General features: G+C 43.5%; 1 protein-coding gene across 8 annotated transcripts in view; it reads right to left on the bottom strand.

Moving 5' to 3' along the window:
• The window catches only part of LOC140480604 (E3 ubiquitin-protein ligase HECW1-like), a 467,461-nt gene that overhangs the window by 139,699 nt on the left and 306,311 nt on the right, over positions 1 to 21,451 (bottom strand). For all 8 annotated transcript variants that reach the window (XM_072575690.1, XM_072575692.1, XM_072575685.1 and 5 more), the window contains 4 exons: positions 13,855 to 13,934; positions 10,238 to 10,359; positions 8,018 to 8,203; positions 6,802 to 6,936 (listed from right to left, as the gene is read on the bottom strand). In XM_072575690.1, the coding sequence (XP_072431791.1) occupies positions 6,802 to 6,936; positions 8,018 to 8,203; positions 10,238 to 10,359; positions 13,855 to 13,934 (523 nt within the window). The remainder of the gene's footprint in view (positions 1 to 6,801; positions 6,937 to 8,017; positions 8,204 to 10,237; positions 10,360 to 13,854; positions 13,935 to 21,451) is intronic.

Genomic DNA, 21,451 nt, shown 5'->3' on the forward strand with positions numbered 1-21,451 from the left:
ATTTACAGAGCCAAAATGAAATACTAGTGTCGCATCATCAGTATTGAATAATTCTCTGATAAGGACTTTATGATCCTTTGTACCGGATCTCAGGTCAGCAAATCTGGAAAACTTCCTAATAGGCCTCCTAATAGTCCGAGAGACGTAGAAGAAAGGATTGCGAGGATGATTCAGGAGAAGAGTGAAAGTAATAGGGTGGTTGTTATGGGGGACTTTAACTTTCCTGATATTGATTGGGAAAGCTATAGCTCGAGTTCGTTAGATGGGTCGGTGTTTGTCCAATGTGTGCAGGAGGGTTTCCTGACACAATATGTAGACAGGCCAACAAGAGGTGAGGCCATACTGGATTTGGTTCTGGGTAACGAACCAGGCCAGATGTTAGAATTGGAGGTAGGAGAGCACTTTGGGGACAGTGACCACAATTCGGTGACTTTTACTCTAGTGATGGAGAGGGATAAGTGTGCACTGCAGGGCAAGAGTTATAGCTGGGGGCAGGGAAATTATAATGCGGTGAGGCATGACTTAGGATGCGTGGCTTGGAAAAGTAGGCTTCAAGGGAAGGGCGCAATCGATATGTGGAGCTTGTTCAAGGAGCAACTATTGAGTGTCCTTGATAAGTATGTACCTGTCAGGCAGGGAGGAAAGGGTCGTGTGAGGGAGCCGTGGTTTAATAAGGAATTGGAATCCCTTGTTAAAGGGAAGAGGGCGGCTTATGTAAAGATGAGGTGTGAAGGTTCAATTGGGGCGATTGAGAGTTATAAGGTAGCCAGGAAGGATTTGAAGAGAGAGCTAAAAGCAGCAAGGAGGGGACATGAAAAGTCCTTAGTTGGTAGGATTAGGGAAAACCCAAAGGCTTTCTATAGGTATGTCAGGAATAAAAGAATGACTAGGGTAGGAATAGGTCCAGTCAAGGATAGTAGTGGGAAGTTGCATGTGGAGGCTGAAGAGATTGGGGAGACACAGAATGAATACTTTTCATCAGTATTCACTCAGGAACAGGACATTGTTGCCGATGTGAATACTGAGTCACAATTAATTAGAATGGACGGCTTTGAGGTATGTAGGGAAGAGGTGTTGGAAATTCTGGAAAGGGTGAAAATAGATAAGTCCCCTGGGCCAGATGGCATTTATCCTAGGATTCTCTGGGAAGCAAGGGAGGAGATTGCAGAGCCATTGGCCTTGATTTTTATATTCTCATTGTCTACAGGAATAGTGCCAGAAGACTGGAGGATAGCAAATGTAGTTCCCTTATTCAAGAAGGGGAGTAGGGATAATCCTAGTAACTATAGGCCGGTGAGCCTCACTTCTGTTGTGGGCAAAGTCTTAGAGAGAATTGTAAGGGATAGAATTTATGAACATCTGGATAGGAATAATGTGATCAAGGATAGTCAGCATGGTTTTGTGAAGGGCAGATCGTGCCTCACAAACCTTATTGAATTCTTTGAAAAGGTGACTAAGGAGGTGGATGAGGGTAAAGCGGTAGATGTGGTGTATATGGATTTTAGTAAGGCATTTGATAAGGTTCCCCATGGTAAGCTACTGCAAAAAATAGGGAGGTATGGCATTGAGGGTGAGTTGGAGGTTTGGATTAGGAATTGGCTGACTGGAAGAAGTCCGAGGGTAGTAGTTGATGGTAAAGGTTCATCTTGGAGTGCAGTTACTAGTGGTGTTCCGCAAGGATCTGTTTTGAGACCATTGCTGTTTGTCATTTTTATAAATGACCTGGAGGAGGGGCTAGAAGGTTGGGTGAGCAAGTTTGTGGATGATACGAAAGTCGGTGGAGTTGTTGACAGTGAGGAAGGATGTGGCAGGCTACAGCGGGATATAGATAAGCTGCAGAGCTGGGCAGAAAGGTGGCAAATGGAGTTCAATGTGGGTAAGTGTGAGGTGATTCACTTTGGTAAGAGTAACAAGAAGATGGGGTACTGGGCTAATGGTCGGATACTTGGTAGTGTGGATGAGCAGAGGGATCTTGGTGTCCATGTACACAGATCTCTGAAAGTTGCCACCCAGGTAAATAGTGCTGTGAAGAAGGCATGTGGCGTACTCGCTTTTATTGGTAGAGGAATTGAGTTCCGGAGTCCTGAGGTCATATTGCAGTTGTATAAGACTCTGGTGCGGCCACATTTGGTATTGTGTGCAGTTTTGGTTGCCATACTATTGGAAGGATGTGGAGGCACTGGAATGGGTGCAGAGGAGGTTTACCAGGATGTTGCCTGGTATGGTAGGAAGATCATATGAGGAAAGGCTGAGGTACTTAGGGCTGTTTTCATTGGAGAAAAGAAGGTTTAGGGGTGACTTGATAGAGGTGTACAAGATGATTAGGGGTTTAGATAGAGTTAACCATGAGAACCTTTTTCCACGTATGGAGTCAGCTATTACGAGGGGGCATAGCTTTAAATTAAGGGGTGGTAGGTATAGAACAGATGTTTGGGGTAGATTCTTTACTCAGCGAGTCGTGAGTTCATGGAATGCCCTGCCAGTAGCAGTGGTGGACTCTCCCTCTTTATGGGCATTTAAACAGGCATTGGATAAGCATATGGAGGATAGTGGGCTAGTGTAGGTTAGGTGGGCTTGGATCGGCGCAACATCGAGGGCCAAAGGGCCTGTACTGTGCTGTATTTTTCTATGTTCTATGTTCCCATCAGTTTTGCTATGTACGTTGATGACCTATGTGGCTGACCAATGAATAAAACAGGAACAAGGAGAAGACCATGTAAAAGAGTGTGAGTGCCAAGAACAAAACCCTGTTGGACACAACTGCTGATCTCAAAGGGCTGTCTCATCTTAGCTGACCTTACCCATCACTTTGTCTTGGTAGCTGACCACATTGAGCAGTTTCTGTGGGCAGACAATTTTCTGCAGGAGTTTACATAGATTGTCCCAAGTCAAAAGGTTGAATGCTTTGGTAAAATCAATGAAGGTAATATATCAAATGGAATCTTCCCAGGCCTTGATCAACATGAGCTAAGGTGAAAAATTTAGGGAAATTGGTTGAAGTGTTGAATGACTTTGAAACCAAAAATGTTGTATTTTCCAACCAAGTCTGGGATGTCAAAATGACTTGCTGTCTAATTCACAGTGAGAGGCCAATTAACATGGATTAGAATGCTTTGTCACCCTCATTGTTATCTAATCTTGCCTCATCAATATAGAATGTTATCTGGCAGAAGGCCATGGTCAGTCTGTCAGATCCAGTGTAAACAGTCAGGGGATTCCAGCGTCATTGGTTGGGGAGCTGCATGCACAGCAGACAGGTTTCCAAGCAGCCATCAGTTGCAGGGAAAAAGTGAGCACTGCAGTTGTTGGAGATCAGAGTCAAAGAGTGTGGTGCTAGAAAAGTACAACCAGTCAAACAGCATCCAAGGAGGAGGAGAAGGAGGAGATTGATTCCTGATAAAGGGGTTATGCCTGAAACATCGATTCCCCTGCTCCTCGGATGCTGCCTGACCGGTTGTGATTTTCCTGCACGACACTCTTCGACAGTCATCAGTTGCAGCTCTCCAAGTCAGTTAGGGGAATTAGCCACTGTCAGTTCTGGGGGGCAGCTCAATCAGCATCAAGAAAGCGTCAACCAACATTGTTGTGTTTGGGAAGTGTGGGCTGGGGAGATTCAATGCTAGTTCTAGGATGCAGCGATTTGGGATGCATAAGGGACAACGACCATGAATGGTGAAATTCGAAATGGACATGGGAGATTTATAGGTGAGGGAAACACAGGTCATGTTTGGTGCAACGAATCCTGGTGAAATCCACTACCACCTCACCACCGTGTCCTCAGTGGGATAGTGTGCATCACAATGGTGGGCAGGACTAACCAATCGTAACAGGCCTCAGTAGGGGAGGAACAGAATTGCAGTCATGCTTAGAGGTGCTTGGTGGAAATATGTGGGGGTTCAGTCCTGTTGAGCTATCCAAGGAGTGTGCAGGTAGCAGGGGACACAGAGTTTAGGTGGCAGTGGACTTCACTAGGATTCATTGTGCCAAGCCTGACCTGTGTTTCCTTTTGTGATCTCTCGTCATGAATGGTAAATGGCTGTGACTGCACCCGGAATGGGTAGATTCAGGGTTAACATCCAGGCTCAACCTCTGAGTGACTCGAATACCCTTCAAGGGGGAATTGCATCAACCATGCATTTGCAGAATTCAGGTTGAAGTCATTTGCAATCATGTCATAATGCATGTGAAATACCTGCACTGTATATCTGTGTAGCATGCAAATGCTGGTTACAATCAATCTTGATCTTGCCATTGATCCTTGCAGGTTAAAGATAGATATCTTCATGGAGAAGAGTTCAATACACCTGCAGGATTTGCGAGCTCCTACTGTTTATTTGCCTTAGCTCTAGTGCTGCACTCATTGGAAAAAGATCCAATGTCAATGCTCCATGTCTCACTCAATGTATCCAAAGCTATCAACTGTGTGTGATGTGAATGCTGACTGCGTAGATTATTCAATAAATACCTGTTGTATTCCTTATGTTCCCCTTCCAGGATCATTGCCAGTATTACCGATTGATGCAGTCACTGGTGTCATCATCATAGTTTCTGCACTTCACCAAAGTTGCAGAGAAGGTGAAGAGGAACAGATGAGCCATGAGCCCAGAATCAACATCAATTTCCACATAAAGAGATTGTAGCTTAAGATCTCCTCAGGATGCCCAGGAAGTACAAGAGATCCAGGATTTATTTTACTCTACGTCATTTGCTTTGAATCCGTGGTGTGGACTGAGGATGTCCCAACTCACTGTCACAGAATGATGTTCGGTGCTGCGTGAAGTCTGTGTCCTGGGTGGTGATCCTAATCCAGTTCCCTATATGTGATGGCCCCATATTGAACAGTGATAAGATGCTGGGTTACAATCCAAAAGAAGAGACTTGGAGGCTGTAAGAGGAAATGTATCTAATGGTCTGCATATCTAGTTAATGGGGTGACTTTTGAATGATGGAATGAGAAAATTCATTCGACCTCATGGAGAGAAACTCCTGATGAAACTCAATCAAACTGAATAGTCAATTTCTGGTAAGGTCCAGTTTATAGTATTATGTTTATGGCATTTCAGTTGCTGGACTGAGAAGCTCATCAATTGTAGGTCTTTCAGTGCTGAAGCTATACTGCGATTTGGGATAGATGCATTAGGCCAAACACTCTGACAAAGCCAAATGCTTTTGCCATGATGCTCAGCAGGGCAATGACTTGAGTAGTTATTGCATTCAGTTCATTCACCCTGGATAAAGGTCACAGTCCTTAAATCACACAGGTCCTGGTGCTCCCTTCATCCAGCAGAGACAGAGAGTTGATGGGAGTGTTGGTTTCCCATGTTTGATGAGTTCATGGGCTATAACATCAGTACCTGGAGATTTGTGCATTGCAAGTACATCAGTAGCTCTCCTAAACTCCTTCACTGCAGAGTCACTGTCCTACCTGCAGTGTCTAATTTCCTTGATGATTGACGTGGCCAAACAAGGGTCCTCTAAGAGTCTCAACCCATTACTGCTCTGATTAACCCAATGGCAAATGTGTCAGCTGATTTGTAGCCTTCCTGGAAGTAAATAGAGTGGATGCCAATTGTCATTTGATGCGAAGAGGAGGCCATTGATTTAACGCAAGCAGTACTCATCGAAGGCATGGTCATTAGGTTGGGGCATGTTGCATTTCTGCTGAGAGCCAACACCACCTCCCATTATTTCTGAACCTTCAACTCCTTTCTCCCAGTGGCCCCACCTTTGGAAACCCTTCCCACGCACACTCTGCACAAATTATTTATGCTGTTCCTAGGTTCTTGGATTCTGGCATTATTCTCCTGGCAGCAGCCATGGGCTCCTCTGGGGTGCTGCAGGAATTGGTGGCCTCTGATTAACCAGAAGCCTCTTATGGGCAGGGACTTAATATCAAAGAAAGGCCCTGGCCTAAGACCCAATGGGCCTCCCTAAAAGAAACAGTATCAAACTCTTGAAGGCTATTAATCAGCTGCCAAGACCCATCTCATTAATGGGACATTCAAAACTATAAATGTGTTTAGAGTTTGATACAATATAGCATTATCACCTCATTGCTGAGATCATCCAGCCAGTATTGCTCTGTTCTCTACTGGCTTGACACTTATGAAGTTGACCTCTGTGGAGATTTTTCCTGTGCCATTGTTACCTATCTTTTGCGAAAAGTTACTTAGTGGTCTAGTCCACATGTGGTATCCTCAGTGGTAATGATCTGACCTTGGGAATAGTAAACAGTTTAATATCACAGGACATTTTATACTATAATACCTTTTGATCATTCAGAACACAAGATTAGATTACTTACAGTGTGGAAACAGGCCCTTCGGCCCAACAAGTCCACACCGACCCGCCGAAGCGCAACCCACCCATTCCCCTACATTTACCCCTTTACCTAACACTATGGGCAATTTAGCATGGCCAATTCACCTGACCTGCACATCTTTGTGACTGTGGGAGGAAACCGGAGCACCCGGAGGAAACCCATGCAGACACGGGGAGAATGTGCAAACTCCACACAGTCAGTCGCCTGAGTCGGGAAATGGGGCAGCAGTGCTAACCACCATGCCGCCCACAAAAACATGCAACTTGAACCGTGTGAGTTTCGTGAGTGCATCGGTATGATACATGACATTCAGGAAATAGATGCAAAGGCAAGATACAGAACAGAGTACAATTACAAAAGAAAGCTGAGGATAGTTTCGATTCATCGACCTTTGGGTTATGAACCCAGCACGCTCCCGCTGCACCACTCAGCTCCGATGAATGGCCTGTTTAACACATACAAGTCTAATACATACGTACCTCTCCTGCGCTGTAACTGCGTAGGCGCTGCAGATGTTGTCTATGTGTTAAATGATTTGGCAGACGCCCATTTTGAAGTGGAAGTCTAGGATCAATAAATGTTGTTGCTCGACTGTTGTGATCAACAAAAAATGACTGCAATGGAGAATATTTCCATTAGGAGAACAGCATTCCTCACTTATTAATTCAGATATGTAAGATGCTTTAGTGTTTACTTATTTAACCAACTCAATATATTAAACTACATTTTCTTATGTAATGATTTATGCAAGTGCAGGACAAGTGAGACAGAGTAGTTGAATTTGGAAATGGTGAGCACTGATATTTATGATATATAAGTTGAAGCATTATTAAATTTGTTTTTCAGTCATTATAATAGATCAGATGATTTATTTGTACAAAATGGATTAAAACCCCTGTTAAAATAAAAAGGAATAAAATGAGCATTGCACAGAGTAAGTACATAAAATTACATGTAACAGAAAAGTGAGAGCATGGAAACAGGCCATTCATCCCAACTAGTCATTGCCAGTCATTAGGCTCCACACAAGCCTTTCTCAACCCTTTCAGTCGACCCTTTTGTCGCTTTTGCTGTCATGTGCTTCCCAACGACCTTCAGTTTTGGTCTACTTCGTGTAGTTTGGCTTAATAAATACGTGCTCACAAACTTATATATGCACATTAGTATGTACACAGAACATAAAGATATTGTATAGATTATTTAAACTCCTAGGCATATAGGAAGAAGTGTTGACTGTTTTTGCCTAATGAGTCTGTTCTGAAATTAACTGCAATAGTGCTTAATCTGAAACCTAGCTCCAAATACCTGCTTTTACTCTGACCTACCAAGTACTTCTAGCATTTTCTGACTTTATTTCATAATTCCTGCATCTGCAATTTTTTATTTTTGTATGGAATTAAACTAAAATTTACATGTTATCTGCACTCAGAAATGCAGCAAAGAAGCACTGTAGGCTGAATTGAACTGGGCAAGGAGTATCACATTATACTGATTCGAAATTGTAAGTATGTTGCATGCCGAATATTGTGGAAACTGAACTTTTCGAAAGGTTGAGGGATGCAGATTAAACACATGCTTTATCTTGCTCGACTGGTTAGCACAAGTACAATAAATAATTCAAGAATTATACAGGTATTCATTCAATAACATTATCCTGCAGAAATATTCCATTGTCTAGAGCCTGGCCTTTCTTACCTTGCCCTGTTGATCTGTCTTTATTTCCCAACCTCTAGGTAGTTCTAGCTGTGTATCAGCAAACATATTCAGGAAAGTCACCAAATCCCTGTTATGTTGATACCGCTCAAAATTCCAGGCATCTCTACGGATCTTCAGAATCATATGCTTCAAGCAACTACTATTGGTAAATATTCGATAGGCACTCTGTGAATGAAAGAAATTGTTTGAACAGGTCTGTTTATGCCACTGTCTGAAAGCAAAAGTAAATTATTGCTGTGTTCACTAGTAAATCACATTCGTTGTCTAGAAGATGACCAATGCTTTGGAGTGTATTAAGAAGCGAATAATATAAGGTTTGCTGTAATTTGGCATGGAATGTAAGACAGTTTAAGAAAGTTAGAAATAATATGAATTAACATAATGCCCTTCATGTCATCATTCTTTCCCACATTGTTTCAAAACCAGTTAAATACTTTAGTAGCCATTATCATATTATAGGAATGTGTACCAACCAGCTTACACACAGCAAGGCCCCATAAAAGGCAATTAGATAACGAGCAGCTAATGTTGTTTCTTGACTCTTTTAAGGATAAGTGTGGACCAGGATTCAAGAGGATTCAAGTAGACTATTTTAGAAAGTGCTGTTTTCACCCAAAATGGCACATGTGCCTTGGTTAAGCCCCTATCTCATCTGAGCTGCAGGACAATATCTGATGGGGCATTATTCCCTCAGTATTGTACTCAAATGCAGCCTAGATTATGTGTTCAAATTTAACAACATCTGGAGATGTACTGCATACACTCTTCTCAAGAAGCTCAGTGAAACTCAAACTGCAGAGATTATATATCATGTGATTATGGTTCAGAGGCACTCTGTGATTTATACGGCAGTATTATTATTGTGTTTGCATTGTAATGTAGATCATATCACACTTTGTTCATGGTATGGTAAGAAATGAGAATTAGGTAAGTATCAAATGAAGAAAAGCGTGAGCAGTTTCTGAAAGTTATCTGAGCTGGAGGATGTTTTACTGTCTCAAAATAGTTCTGATTTTATTCTATTTTATTTGATGTATGTGACTAACAGATCTGATGCTGTTGGCTGATGAGGTACTGGTGAAGAATATGACTGAAAGTGAAAAGGAGCTAGGGATTTACAAGCCACATTAGAAGGTGGCAATAATTTGAGCACTGCAGTGCAGGAAGGAATTAAATAACTGGACCAGTCACAACCTAAACCCAACATGCCATCTGTAATACATTCCTATAGGAATTGGAATTGGTTCATATTTCTGTAAGCTTAAACTGTAGTTCAGTGCAAGATAGCAGCTTGGTAACGGCAACCTTCCACACATTGCTAAGATTTTAATGTAGTCTGCATAACTTTGAAGCTTTGCCTTCAGACATACAGCATTTTAAACACAAGCAAGAGAAATCATATACATTTCTCTTTGTAAAATAAAAGTGCTACAGTCTTTTGTTTTAATTTGGGGAACCCTCCAACCATAGATATGCTGACGGTATTTGTTTTTCAGAAATTAAATATTTGAACACTACTGGCAGTAAAATTTAAAACTGATTGACAACTCTAATGGGAGAATACATGTAGTAAAGCAAATAAACAGATAAAACTTAAGTGTTCTCCAACTTATCTTGGACTTTATCTGAATTTATTAATATTACACTGCGATATGTATAATGGGTCAGTATGAAAAAGTGAACCCAGTTCCTTTTAACTTATTGTACAGGGTTAGTCTTGTTTGTCAAGCTGTCAACTGTTTTGTATTGTGTTGGAGTATTCCCCTTTTAGAAAAATAAATCAAGGAATCCTTTCTCATGAAGGATAATAATTTTACAGGAAAACTCATCCAAATAGTTGCATACAATAGCAGCAGAGTGATGCAGAAGACAGAAGATGCAGCAGTGTAACAGCACAAAATAATGCAAAAGGAATGATGTAGCAGAATAAGAGAAGAGCAGTTATAAAGCACAGTGAATCAGAATATAAGAATTAAGAAATCATGAATATAGAATGAACTGCACAGTGATTTTGATCATACAGGAAAGCAACCATACAATAATCTAACGGCTTAATGCTGAAATCATAAGACAGTTATGTGCACAGCAATGCCAAATAACACAGAATTCTTAAATTATTGTATACAATTACACACTAACTTTTGAATTTTGAAATTACCAGGAAATATAACAATTGCAGGGATTCAACAGGATACTTACATTGTTTGAATGTAGCACAGTGAAGAACTCAGGATTTGTAATAAATTTGACAGTTGGAGACTGCAGTAACATGTTAACCTTCTGGGAACTCACAGGAGACAAAGATCCTTCTCGCCTCAGTTCTAGCAAAATGAAGAATCAAATATTATTCCTTAAATAGAAAATCACTGAGAAATATATTCATTTTGGAGATAAGGATTTAAAAATAATAAAATTGAATTGTATTTTATTTTGTGGTGCTGAGTGTATAAGACAACCTAACATATATCGAAGAGGAGTTTCTTGAGCAGGCAAAGGGGTTGTTCCTTAGAAACAAAAGTAACTTCCCTTTGTACTAAGAGTGTGGCAAACATTAATTGAAGAGGACTGGTGCCTTGCATTTTATGGCTGGGAGGATTTATTTTCATTCAACTTCCATACATGTCTGATAGGAAAAAATGAGGACAGCAGGTGCTGGAGATCAGTGTCATGAATGTGATGCTGGAAAAGCACAGCCAGTCAGGCAGCATCCGGGGAGCATGAGAATCGACATTTTGGGCATAAGCCCTTCATCAGGAATGGTTTATGCCCTGATGAAGGCCTTATGCCTGAAACATCGATTCTCCTGCTCCTTGGATGCTGCCTGACTGGCTGTGCTTTTCCAGCACCACACTCTCCACTTTCATACATGCCATTTTGGTTGCAGAATTGGTCAATGATTCACAATTAGTACACGAGAAATCTGTCACTGTTTACTTCATCTGAACAGAGTCTGTTTGAGTTCAACCTTCCACCACATTAGTGGTTCCATTCAATTGATTGATTGTCATGTGTACTGAAGTACAGTGAAAAACCTCATTTATGAGCAGCACAGGCAAATCATAGTAAGCAGGGATGTACAGATCAAAGTTTGTAAAAATAAACTTGGCAGAGGCATACTGATTACATTGCACAGGGCATGCGCTAGGCAAGATCAACATTAGCAAGATCAGCAAAGAGACCGCATCATTATGGTCAGAAGTGAGGATGTTTGCTGACGACTTCACATTCTTCAATCCCACTTGCAGTTCCTCAGATTATCTCAGATAATGAAGCAGGGTGCACAATTTCAGTAACTTCCAGGCTTGAGCTGATACGTGAAAAGTAACACTTACACCACACAAATTCCAGGCAATGACCATTTCCAACAAGAGTGAGTCTTACTACATCAGTGACATTCATTACTATTATCATCACTGACTCCCCACCATCAACATCCTGCGTAAAAATTGAAAGAGCTGTTGATGTTGTAAATCAGAAACAAAAACAGAAGTTGCTGGAAGAGCTCAGAAAGTCTGGCAGCATCTATGAGTGGAAATCAAAGTTAACATTTTGGGTCTGGTGACCCTTCCTCAGAATGAAACCTAGTTCTGGGGAAGAGTCACTGGACTAGAAACATTAACTCTGATTTCTCTTCACAGATGCTGTCAGTCCTGCTGAGCTTTTCCATTAAGTTCGGTTTTTGTTTCTGATCAACATCCTGAGAATTGCCATTGACTAGAAACTTATCTGAAGCAGCCACATAAATACTTGGCTAAAGAAGTGGGTCAAAGGCTGAGAAGCCTGTGGGATGTGAGTCACATGATGACTATCGGAAGCCTGTCTTTCACCTTCAAGTCACAATTCAGGAATGTGATGGAATACTCTCTACATGATTAGATGAGTATATCTCACAAGAAGCTCAACAAAATGCAGGACAAAGCAACTGCTTGATCAGCACCCCATCCACCATCTTGAACATTCACTCACTCCACCTCCAGCACACAGATGCAGCACGCATTGCATCCATAATATACACTTGTCACTAAAGCTTCTTCAAATACATTTTCCAAACTCATGTCCTTTACCACCTAGAAGGACAAGGGTAGCAAGTTCCATTCCAGGTTACACAACAACATATCTTGTAAATGTATCAGCATTCTTTGTTGTCATAGGAATTCTTTCCTTAACCTTGTTGTGGGAGGACCTACTCCCCATGGACCATAGTGTTTCAAGAAGCCAGCTCACTGCCTCTTTCTCAAAGCTACAAAGGATGAGCAATAAACACGGGCCCCTCCAGCAAATTCAAAACATTTGAATGAATGAACAAATAAACAAAATACAATGGAGGCTTTCCAAACAGGTTGTGTTTATGGAAAAGTCAAAAATATAAATGTACTGAAAACAATTCAAACTGCGCCAGATCAAACATGTACTGGGTTTAGCACTTGTTCCAAATGTCAACTCAGTGTTATGTTTCGACCACTAATTCCCTCAAGTATATGCATGAACCCATTAGAATTTAACGTTTCAGTAGACAGGTTTTCTGCTGTTCGTATCTCGCACTTTTGTAGTAATCAACATTCAAAACTATTAATCATTTGACCTTCCCTGGTGGTCTAGTGACTAGGATATGATGTTCTGACAGCCATGGCCTAGGTTTTTTTCCTGGTCAGGGAATGCAAGCTTATATCTGGGTGGCATAGTGGCACAGTGGTTAGCACTGCTGCCTCACAGTACAAGGGACCTGGGTTCAATTCCAGGCTTGGGTAACTGTTTGTGTGGAGTTTGTAAGTTATCCCTGTGTCTGTGTGGGTTTGCTCCCACAGTCCAAAGATGTACAGTTTAGGTGGATTGGCCTTACTAAATTGTCAAGGGATATGCAGGCTGGGTGAATTAGCCATGGAAAACGAGAGGATGGGGGTCTGGGTGGAATATTGAAAACAAAATCCCTAAGGAAAAAGGTAATATAGAAGTTAGCAATGCTGCCTCACAGCATTAGGGACCAAGGTTTGATTTTATACTTGGGCGACTGTGTGGAGTTTATATATTCTTCCCGTGTCTGCATGGGTTTCCTCTGGGTGCTCTGGTTTCCTCCCACAGTCCAAAGATGTGCAGGTTAGGTAGACTGGCCATGCTAAATTGCTCATAGTGTTCAGGGATGTGCAGGCTAGGTGAATTAGACATGGGAAATGTAGGATTGCAATGATGGAGGAGGAGTGGGGGAGGTCTGGGTGGGATGCTCTTCAGAGGCTCAGTGTGCACTTGATGGGCCAAAAGGCCTGCTTCCACACTGTAGGGATTCTATGATATGTTACAGGATATAAAACAGTTCTGAAACATCTGCAATGACTCTAGGTTGCAAATGATTGATTCCAACTGCTGCTGTTCCAGGCCTGTCAGTATGTACACTACCCCACACGAATTACTAAAAGAAACAAGCAGCTCACATTTCCCCTGTGATTACTTTCATCTTTTTGTCCATTCTGTTTCCAAGCCTACAGGAGTACTCTTTTCCTTTCTGAACTAACACTGACTTTTAGGAATTGATATACTTTGCTGGGTTCTTCACATGATCATGGCTCATTTATATGGCATGAAGCTTTGGGAAAACATAGTGAAAAGCACGGTTAATTACATTAAATGATCAAATGAGGGATCACAAGAGTCACAGCACAAGGTCTTGTTGAGAATCCAACTAATGTTTCTAGGATACATTAACCATAATAATTATTCCAGAGGGAACAGAGTATCTGGATGTTATGTTTGGATTCGCACATGTGAATGGTTTCTGAGGCTAACGTTACTTTAACAAATATATGTTTGATATTTATACAAACCTGTATTTGGTTGTAAGATTTCTGCAGTAGCTTCATCTTCTGACCTGTCTGTTGCAATTGTCCGCTGGATGTTCTGATACCTGTTATCAAATCAGAGAGAGAATGGGATTATTGAAATATAAAATATCTTACTGAGTTATGTCTTATAACTTGGAGTCAGAAGAAGAGAATGTCAGAAGTGTCATTGCCGTAACAGATTGGGATGAGTTAAATCATTGCCACGATATCATAAATCATAGACAACACTTGTGACCTGAAAGAGTAACCATCATTGAAATGTATATCTCCAATCATTGCCTTATTTATTTCTCCTGCTCTCAATACAGTGCAGGCAGGCCTTAAACATGCTCCACATTCTCAACATTTTATCACCGGCCTGGGTATCCTGTTGCGGGGGGGCAGCTTCACCTTCCCCGATGTTAGGGGGGGAGGAGGGGGGGGAGGAGGGGGGGGTGGAGGTGGAGGAGGGGTGGGGGTGGGGGTGGAGGTGGAGGGGGGGTGGGGGAGGGAGGAGGAGGAGGAGGGAGGAGGGGGGAGGAGGAGGGGGGGGAGAGGGGGGGGAGGAGGAGGGGGGGGAGGAGGAGGGGGGGGAGGAGGAGGGGGGGGAGGAGGAGGGGGAGGAGGAGGGGGGGGAGAGGAGGGGTGGTGTGGGTGGTCGGTCGGGTGGTCGGGTGGCCCCTTGTCACCGACGTCATGTACAGGAATGCTCCCCTGGGACTGACCACTGTGTATGCCCCAGTGGGTAAGGGCAAACGGTCGGCCGTCCTGCAGCAGCTTCCACTGTTGCTGGCTATGTCCAGGAGGAAATGAGGACTGCAGATGCTGGGGATCAGAGCTGAAAAATGTGTTGCTGGAAAAGCGCAGCAGGTCAGGCAGCATCCAAGGAACAGGAGAATCGACGTTTCAGGCATAAGCCCTTCTTTAGGATTCCTGAGGAAGGGCTTATGCCCGAAATGTCAATTCTCCTGTTCCTTGGATGCTGCCTGACCTGCTGCGCTTTTCCAGCAATACATTTTCAGTTCTGGCTATGTCCAGGCCAGTCAGTCTGGCTGGAGACTTCAACTGTATCATTGATGCAGATGGACGATCTGGCAGGGGGGGCCAGTAAACTGGACGCTACGTCCAGAGCCCTGATGGACACGGTAAAAGATGCCAAGCTGCACGACGTCTTCAGCACCCCTGCAGACGGAGCGCAGCGTAGATACACCTGGTCACGGGCAGACGGGTCTATCCGCTCAAGGATAGATTACCTGTTTGTGTCCCGAACAATCTCGGTCAGACCCACCGACGTCAAGCCAGTGTTCTTCTCTGACCACTGCCTCCTGCTGGCCGACTGTCACCTACAGGACGAGCAGCGGGCTGGTAAGGGAACGTAGAAGCTGAACACAAAGCTGTTGACCCTGGAAGACATTGAGGAGCTCAAGGGGGACTAGACTACGCAGGTTGGAGAACTGTGAAGCCCCTCTTTGAGTCTCCAGCAGATTGGTGGGAAACAGTAAAAGGGAACATCAGGAGGTTCTTCATTCTCAAAGGTGTTCAGGAGGCGAGAGAGAGGTGGGGAAAACTGTCCCAGTGCCAGGAAAGTATGCAGAACCTGCTCCTGCTGGAGACGATGGGGGTCGATGTCATGGAGGACCTCAAGGAGGTGAAGGGCCAGCAAGCCTCGCTCTTTGCCTCGGAGGCCTCCAAGATAATCTTCTGGTCCAGGGTCCGCTCGGTGGAGCAGGACGAGACATGCTCACGTTTCTTCTTCCAGAAGGTGCACAAAGAGAGGTCGGTGCTCAGCGGCCTGAAGGGAGAAGATGGCTCGGTAACGTCATCTCAGGCTGACGTCATGAGGATCAGCAAATCCTTCTTTGCAAGTCTGTATGACGCGAAGCCAACCGACAGCATGGCCTCCCAGTCATTCCTGTCCTCTATCATGGAGGTCTTAGACGACAGACTGCAGGAGAGGCTGGACCAGCCGCTATCTCTGGACGAGCTGACCAAGGCCCTAGAGTCCTTCGAAAAGAATAAAACTCCCGGAAGTGATGGCTTACCAGTCAAGCTCTATTCTACTCTGTGGGACTTGATTGGCCAGGACCTGCTGGAGGTATATGTCAGTATGCTTCAGGCAGGTACCATGAGTGAATCCATGAGGAAAGGCATCATCACCTTCATCTACAAGCAGAAGGCAGAGGGGGAGGAACTCAAAAATTGGAGACCAATCTCACTGTTGAATGTGGATTACAAAATTCTGTCAAAGGTAATCGCCAACCAGGTCAGGTCTGCTCTGGGGTCGGTGATTTACCCCGACCAAACCTGTACTGTACTGGGCAGGAAGATCGCTGAGAGTCTCGCACTCCTCAGGGATACGATCGCCTACGTGCATGACAGAGAGTTGGACATCAGTCTGGATCAGGAGAAAGCCTTTGACAGGATATCACACAGTATATGAGAGATGTTGTCTCCAAAATGGGCTTTGGGGAGGGAATCTGCAATTGGATCAGACTGCTCTGCAACAACATTGTCAGTGCAGTCTCAATCAATGGGTGGGAATCAGATAGCTTCCCAGTCAGATCTGGAGTCAGGCAGGGCTGCCATCTTTCTCCTGCCTTGTTTGTGTGCTGTATAGAGCCATTTGCCAAGTCCATCAGGAAGGATGTGAGCCTGAGGGGTGACTATTCCTGGCAGCGGGGGCCTGCAGGTTAAGGCCTCCCTGTACATGGATGATGTTGCTGTTTTCTGCTAGGATCTGCTGTCTGTACACAGACTCATGTGCATATGTGACCAGTTTGAACGGGCCTCAGGGGCCAAGGTAAACTGAGGCAAGAGCAAGGTCATGTTCTTCGGGAACTGGGCCAACCAATCCTCGATCCCGTTCACCGTCAGGACCGACCACCTGAAGGTGCTGGGTATTTGGTTCGGGGGGGGCTGGGGCATGTGCCAAGTCTTGGGATGACCGTATCAGCAAAGTGAGGCAGAATCTGGGCAGATGGAAGCTACGGTTGCTCTCCATTGCGGGAAAAAACCTGGTCATCAGGTGTGAGACACTGTCATTGCTGTTATACGTGGCACAGGTCTGGCCTATTCCCAGAATCTGTGCCTCTGCAGTCACCCGGACCATCTTCCAATTTATATGGAGGTCAAAGATGGACCAGGTCCGAAGGGACTCACTGTACAAAGATCTGGGCAACGGGGGAGAAAATACACCCAATGCCACCCTCACCCTGATGGCCACCTTTGTGTGTGGCTGCATTAAGCTGTGTGTGGATCCCCGGTACGCAAACACCAAGTGTCATTACGTACTGAGGTTCTACCTGTCCCCGGTATTGCGAAGGATGGGCCTGGCCTCACTGTCGCGGAACGCTCCGAGTAGTTGGACCGTTCCGTATCACCTGTCCTTTGTGGAGAAGTTTATGAAGAAAATCACCTTTGACCACAAGTCCATCAGGAAGTGGTCAGCACATAGTGTCCTTGAGACCCTTCGGGAAAAGGAGAGGGCGGATCCTGTCGAGCGGTTCCCTGAGCGGACTGTCAAAGCCATTTGGCAGAATGCCTCATCGCCAGAACTTTCCAACAAGCACCAAGACATGGCTTGGCTGGTGGTGAGAAGGGCTCTGCCTGTGAGATCCTTTATGCATGCCTTGACTCTCAGCCGCACCACACACTGCCCTTGAAGTGGCTGCGGGGGGGCGGGGGGGAAATGAGACTGTCACACACCTCCTTCTGGAATGTGCTTATGCAGAAGAAGTCTGGAGAGGAATGCAGTGGTGTTTGTCGAGGCTCGCGCCATGACGCGGGAATCCGTGCTCTACGGCCTGTTCCCCAGGACGCACACCGAGACGAACATCAACTGTGCCTGGAGGATCATCAACTCGGTGAAGGATGCTCTGGGCGGTCCGAAACCTGTTGATCTTTCAGCTGAAGGAGTTGACCCCGACTGAGTGTTGTAGACTGGCACATTCCAAGGTCCAGGACTACGTGTTGAGGGACTACGTGTTGGGGCAGCTGCCGCCAAGACACAGTGGGGAAAGACCACTGTGTAACATCTGCCTGCCTAAGAAGAACAGGGGCCCACACAGTCATTTGAGCTCTGCTGATGCCTCAGCTAAATATATGGACATATGATTGATAAATGTACAGACCTGTATATAAAAATGATAAATTCTGATCTCTGTATGTAAATGTTTACGTGTGTATGGTATGACCAACTGTACAGATCATCAAATTATTTTATGAATAAAGTATATTTTTGAAATAAAAAAAACATTTTATCTTTTGAATTCATTACTAAACATTGCATAACAGCAACGGGATTACACTTTCTCTAAATTCCCTTCTCTCTACCAGGGACTTCTTCATCTCTTCAAAGCTTTCTTCAGATCATTCTAACAATTCATTGTTTGGACTCAGTCCCTGCCATTTTGTGGCATGCTGTATGAGAATGCCTTTATATTGAACTTGCCAGTTTCAGATAGACAGAATCTTGTTTACAGCTGAAGGCTACATTCATGCCAAACAGCAGAACATGCATATGGTAGACTCAGCTAAGCAATGTCATAACCAAGGAATTGGATTAAAATTCTGCAGACCTGATTGCCCACCAGTTATGAATGACATTTCACAATTAAACAAACAACCGAAGAGGATTATCCCAATACACAATGCTGGGGGAGCCATGCACATCAGTGCAAAAGATAAGATGAAGTATTTGCAACCATCTTCAGTCAGAAGTGCTAAGTGGATGATCCATCTCAGCTTACTGATGTCCCCTGCATGATCCTCAAAGCCTGTCCACAAAGGACAAGGTACAAGTCAGGAGTGTGATGACACACTCTCCATTTGTTTTGATGAACTTGACACCATCCAAGACAAAGCAGTTTGCCTGACTGGCACCCCATCTAACACCATCAAATATTCACTCCCTCCACCTCAGATGCACAGTTGAAGCAGCAGTGTACCATTTACTAGATGCACTGCATCAATTTACCAAGGCTTTTTAGACAGCATCCTCCAAACTCACAACAGCTACCACCTAAAAGGGCAATGGCAATGTCCCTCCAAATTTCACACTATCAGGACTAGAAAAATATATCATTATTCCTTCGCAATCACTGGATCAAAACCAGGGAACTTTCTGCCTATTGTGGTTGTACCCTCATGAGCCAAATTGCAGTGGTTCAAAAAGACACTCTCACCATCTGCCCAATGGCAATTAGGGATGAGCAACAAATGTTGGCTTTGCCAGTAACATTCAGGAATAAAAAAAAGAAAATATCTGGCTCTGGATTAACCTTCCAATTCTTGCATAGATCAGCAGACCACAGTTTATAGATGCTAACTGATTAGATAAATACCATTATACTTCATGTACTGGTATGCTTGCTGTAGTCATGTGACCTCTATCTCTACTGTAAGTACCTTTGTATGCCATCAGTGGCAGCAATTAAAACTGTTCACCGAAAACATGGTGTCAGGGCTGGTGCAGCCAAAAATGTGTAGATTTTCACAGCTGCAAGAGAGCTAGCTACTATAAGAAACTGCAACGAAGTAACAAAACAGGTTGCAATTTTGAATTACTATGTGCATAAAAATGCGTGTGCATTTCACACTCCCTGCTGCTATAGAAATGGAAGGAGATATGAGTCAGAATTGGAGTGTCTTCCACCATCTTTGGCAAAATGATGAAGTAGCTACTGAACTAATTAAAATGAAAATGGAGCAAGTCAGGGCAGTAACCTCTATTAGTGCTGGAGAAAGAATGTCACAAGCTGTCTTGCAGCCCAGACCTCACTGGCAGCAGAAAAGCAAGACAGGAAATATTTATGCAGGCTTTGAATACACACATTGAATCCCATGTTAAAGTTAGTTATGAACAGTATGTTTTCAACATCAGAATTCAAAAGGAGAATACGTTTATTGATCAATGTGTAGTGGCATTGACAGATCTAGCTGAATCTTATGCTTTTGAACAATTCAAAGTATAAGAGATCCTACCATGGGAGCATAAATGGGAGAAAGGAAAAAATAACTTTCAAAAAGGCATCAATATGTAAAGAATGTCTGAAATTGTCAATCATGAGCTAAAACATATTTAAGGCAGAATGGTTGAGGTTTTGCATTATTGTAAGAGAAGTTCTAGGCCAAATGCGAACAATGACTTGGGCAAAAGGAAGCTACATCTTTGCAGAAAAATCAAGGCAAGAAAAAGGATGTAAATATTATGGAGGACATCACACAAAAGAAAGGACACAAATCTAACATGGGGAAAGTGTTCCAACTGCAAGAAGCTAAATCATTTCCCATATAAGTGTTTCCCTTGAAAGAAGCACAGCAGGTTTATCAAGATGAATGCCAAAGAGATGTCAACTGATGATTTTGACAAGCAACTTTACACAAGTTAGCATCATCAGGTATAAAGGTGAATGGATTGTAACTGTTAGAATGAAAACTACAGAAGGAGAGCACAAAGTGAGTGTGTGTCAGATAAACACCGATGTGCAATATCATGAACTTCACACATCTGTACCAAATGAGTCAAGTTGGTGACACAAAAATGAAACCCTTGGAAGTATGGTGGGGCTATAGAAAATAGATTAGGTTAAATTCCCTACAGAATGGAAACAGGCCCTTGATCCCAACAAGTCCACACCAACCCTCCAACAAACAACCCACCCAGACTCATTCCCCTACCCTATATTTACATCTGACTAACGCACCTACCACCTGACTTGCACATCTTTGGATTGTGGGGGGGATGCCCATGCAGACATGGGGGAGAATGTGCAAACTCCACATAAACAGTCACCCAAAGTGACAAACAAACTCAGGTCCATGGCGCTGTGAGGAGCAGTGCTAACCACTGAGCTACCATGCCATCCTGATGTGGAGTTCCAGATATTAGGCGTTGAGCAGAATTCACTTATCTCAGTTGAAGCAAGTCTCAAGTATGAACAAGGAGCAGGAGAATCGATGTTTCGGGCATGAGCCCTTCTTCAGGAATGAGGAATGAGGAACTGTCATTTTGAAACATATCCAGGACTGTCTTATCGAAAAGTATGAACAAACTTATAGTGGTAACTAAGCTGAATAGTTCAGTAATAGGTCAATTATATCTGTCATTGGTAAGAAATTTTACAGATGTTTATTTCTTACCAATGAAAGATATAATTGACCTATTACTGAACTATTCAGCTTAGTTACCACTATAAGTTTGTTCATACTTTTTGATAAGACAGCCCTGGATATGTTTCAAAATGACAGTTCCGCATTCCTCATTCCTGAAGAAGGGCTCATGCCCGAAACGTCGATTCTCCTGCTCCTTGGATGCTGCCTGACCTGCTGCGCTTTTCCAGCAACACATTTTCAGCTCTGATCTCCAGCATCTGCAGTCCTCACTTTCTCCTCAAGTATGAACAAGTAAGCTTAGGACTGAGCAGACACTGGACAAATGGGGAATGACAATGTCTTTATAGTGACAATGCTGTCACTTTACAAAGGTTATTTGCTCCTGGGTTTTTTTGAAGGTAGGTTGTAAAAGTAGAGGTGAAGAACTGGCTATTGAAGATGGCTTAAGTAAACATCTTGAGTATTTTTTTTGCAGTCTCAATGGGTG

The sequence above is a fragment of the Chiloscyllium punctatum genome, chromosome 8, assembly GCF_047496795.1.
Source record: "Chiloscyllium punctatum isolate Juve2018m chromosome 8, sChiPun1.3, whole genome shotgun sequence".
Taxonomy (NCBI): Eukaryota; Metazoa; Chordata; class Chondrichthyes; order Orectolobiformes; family Hemiscylliidae; genus Chiloscyllium; species Chiloscyllium punctatum.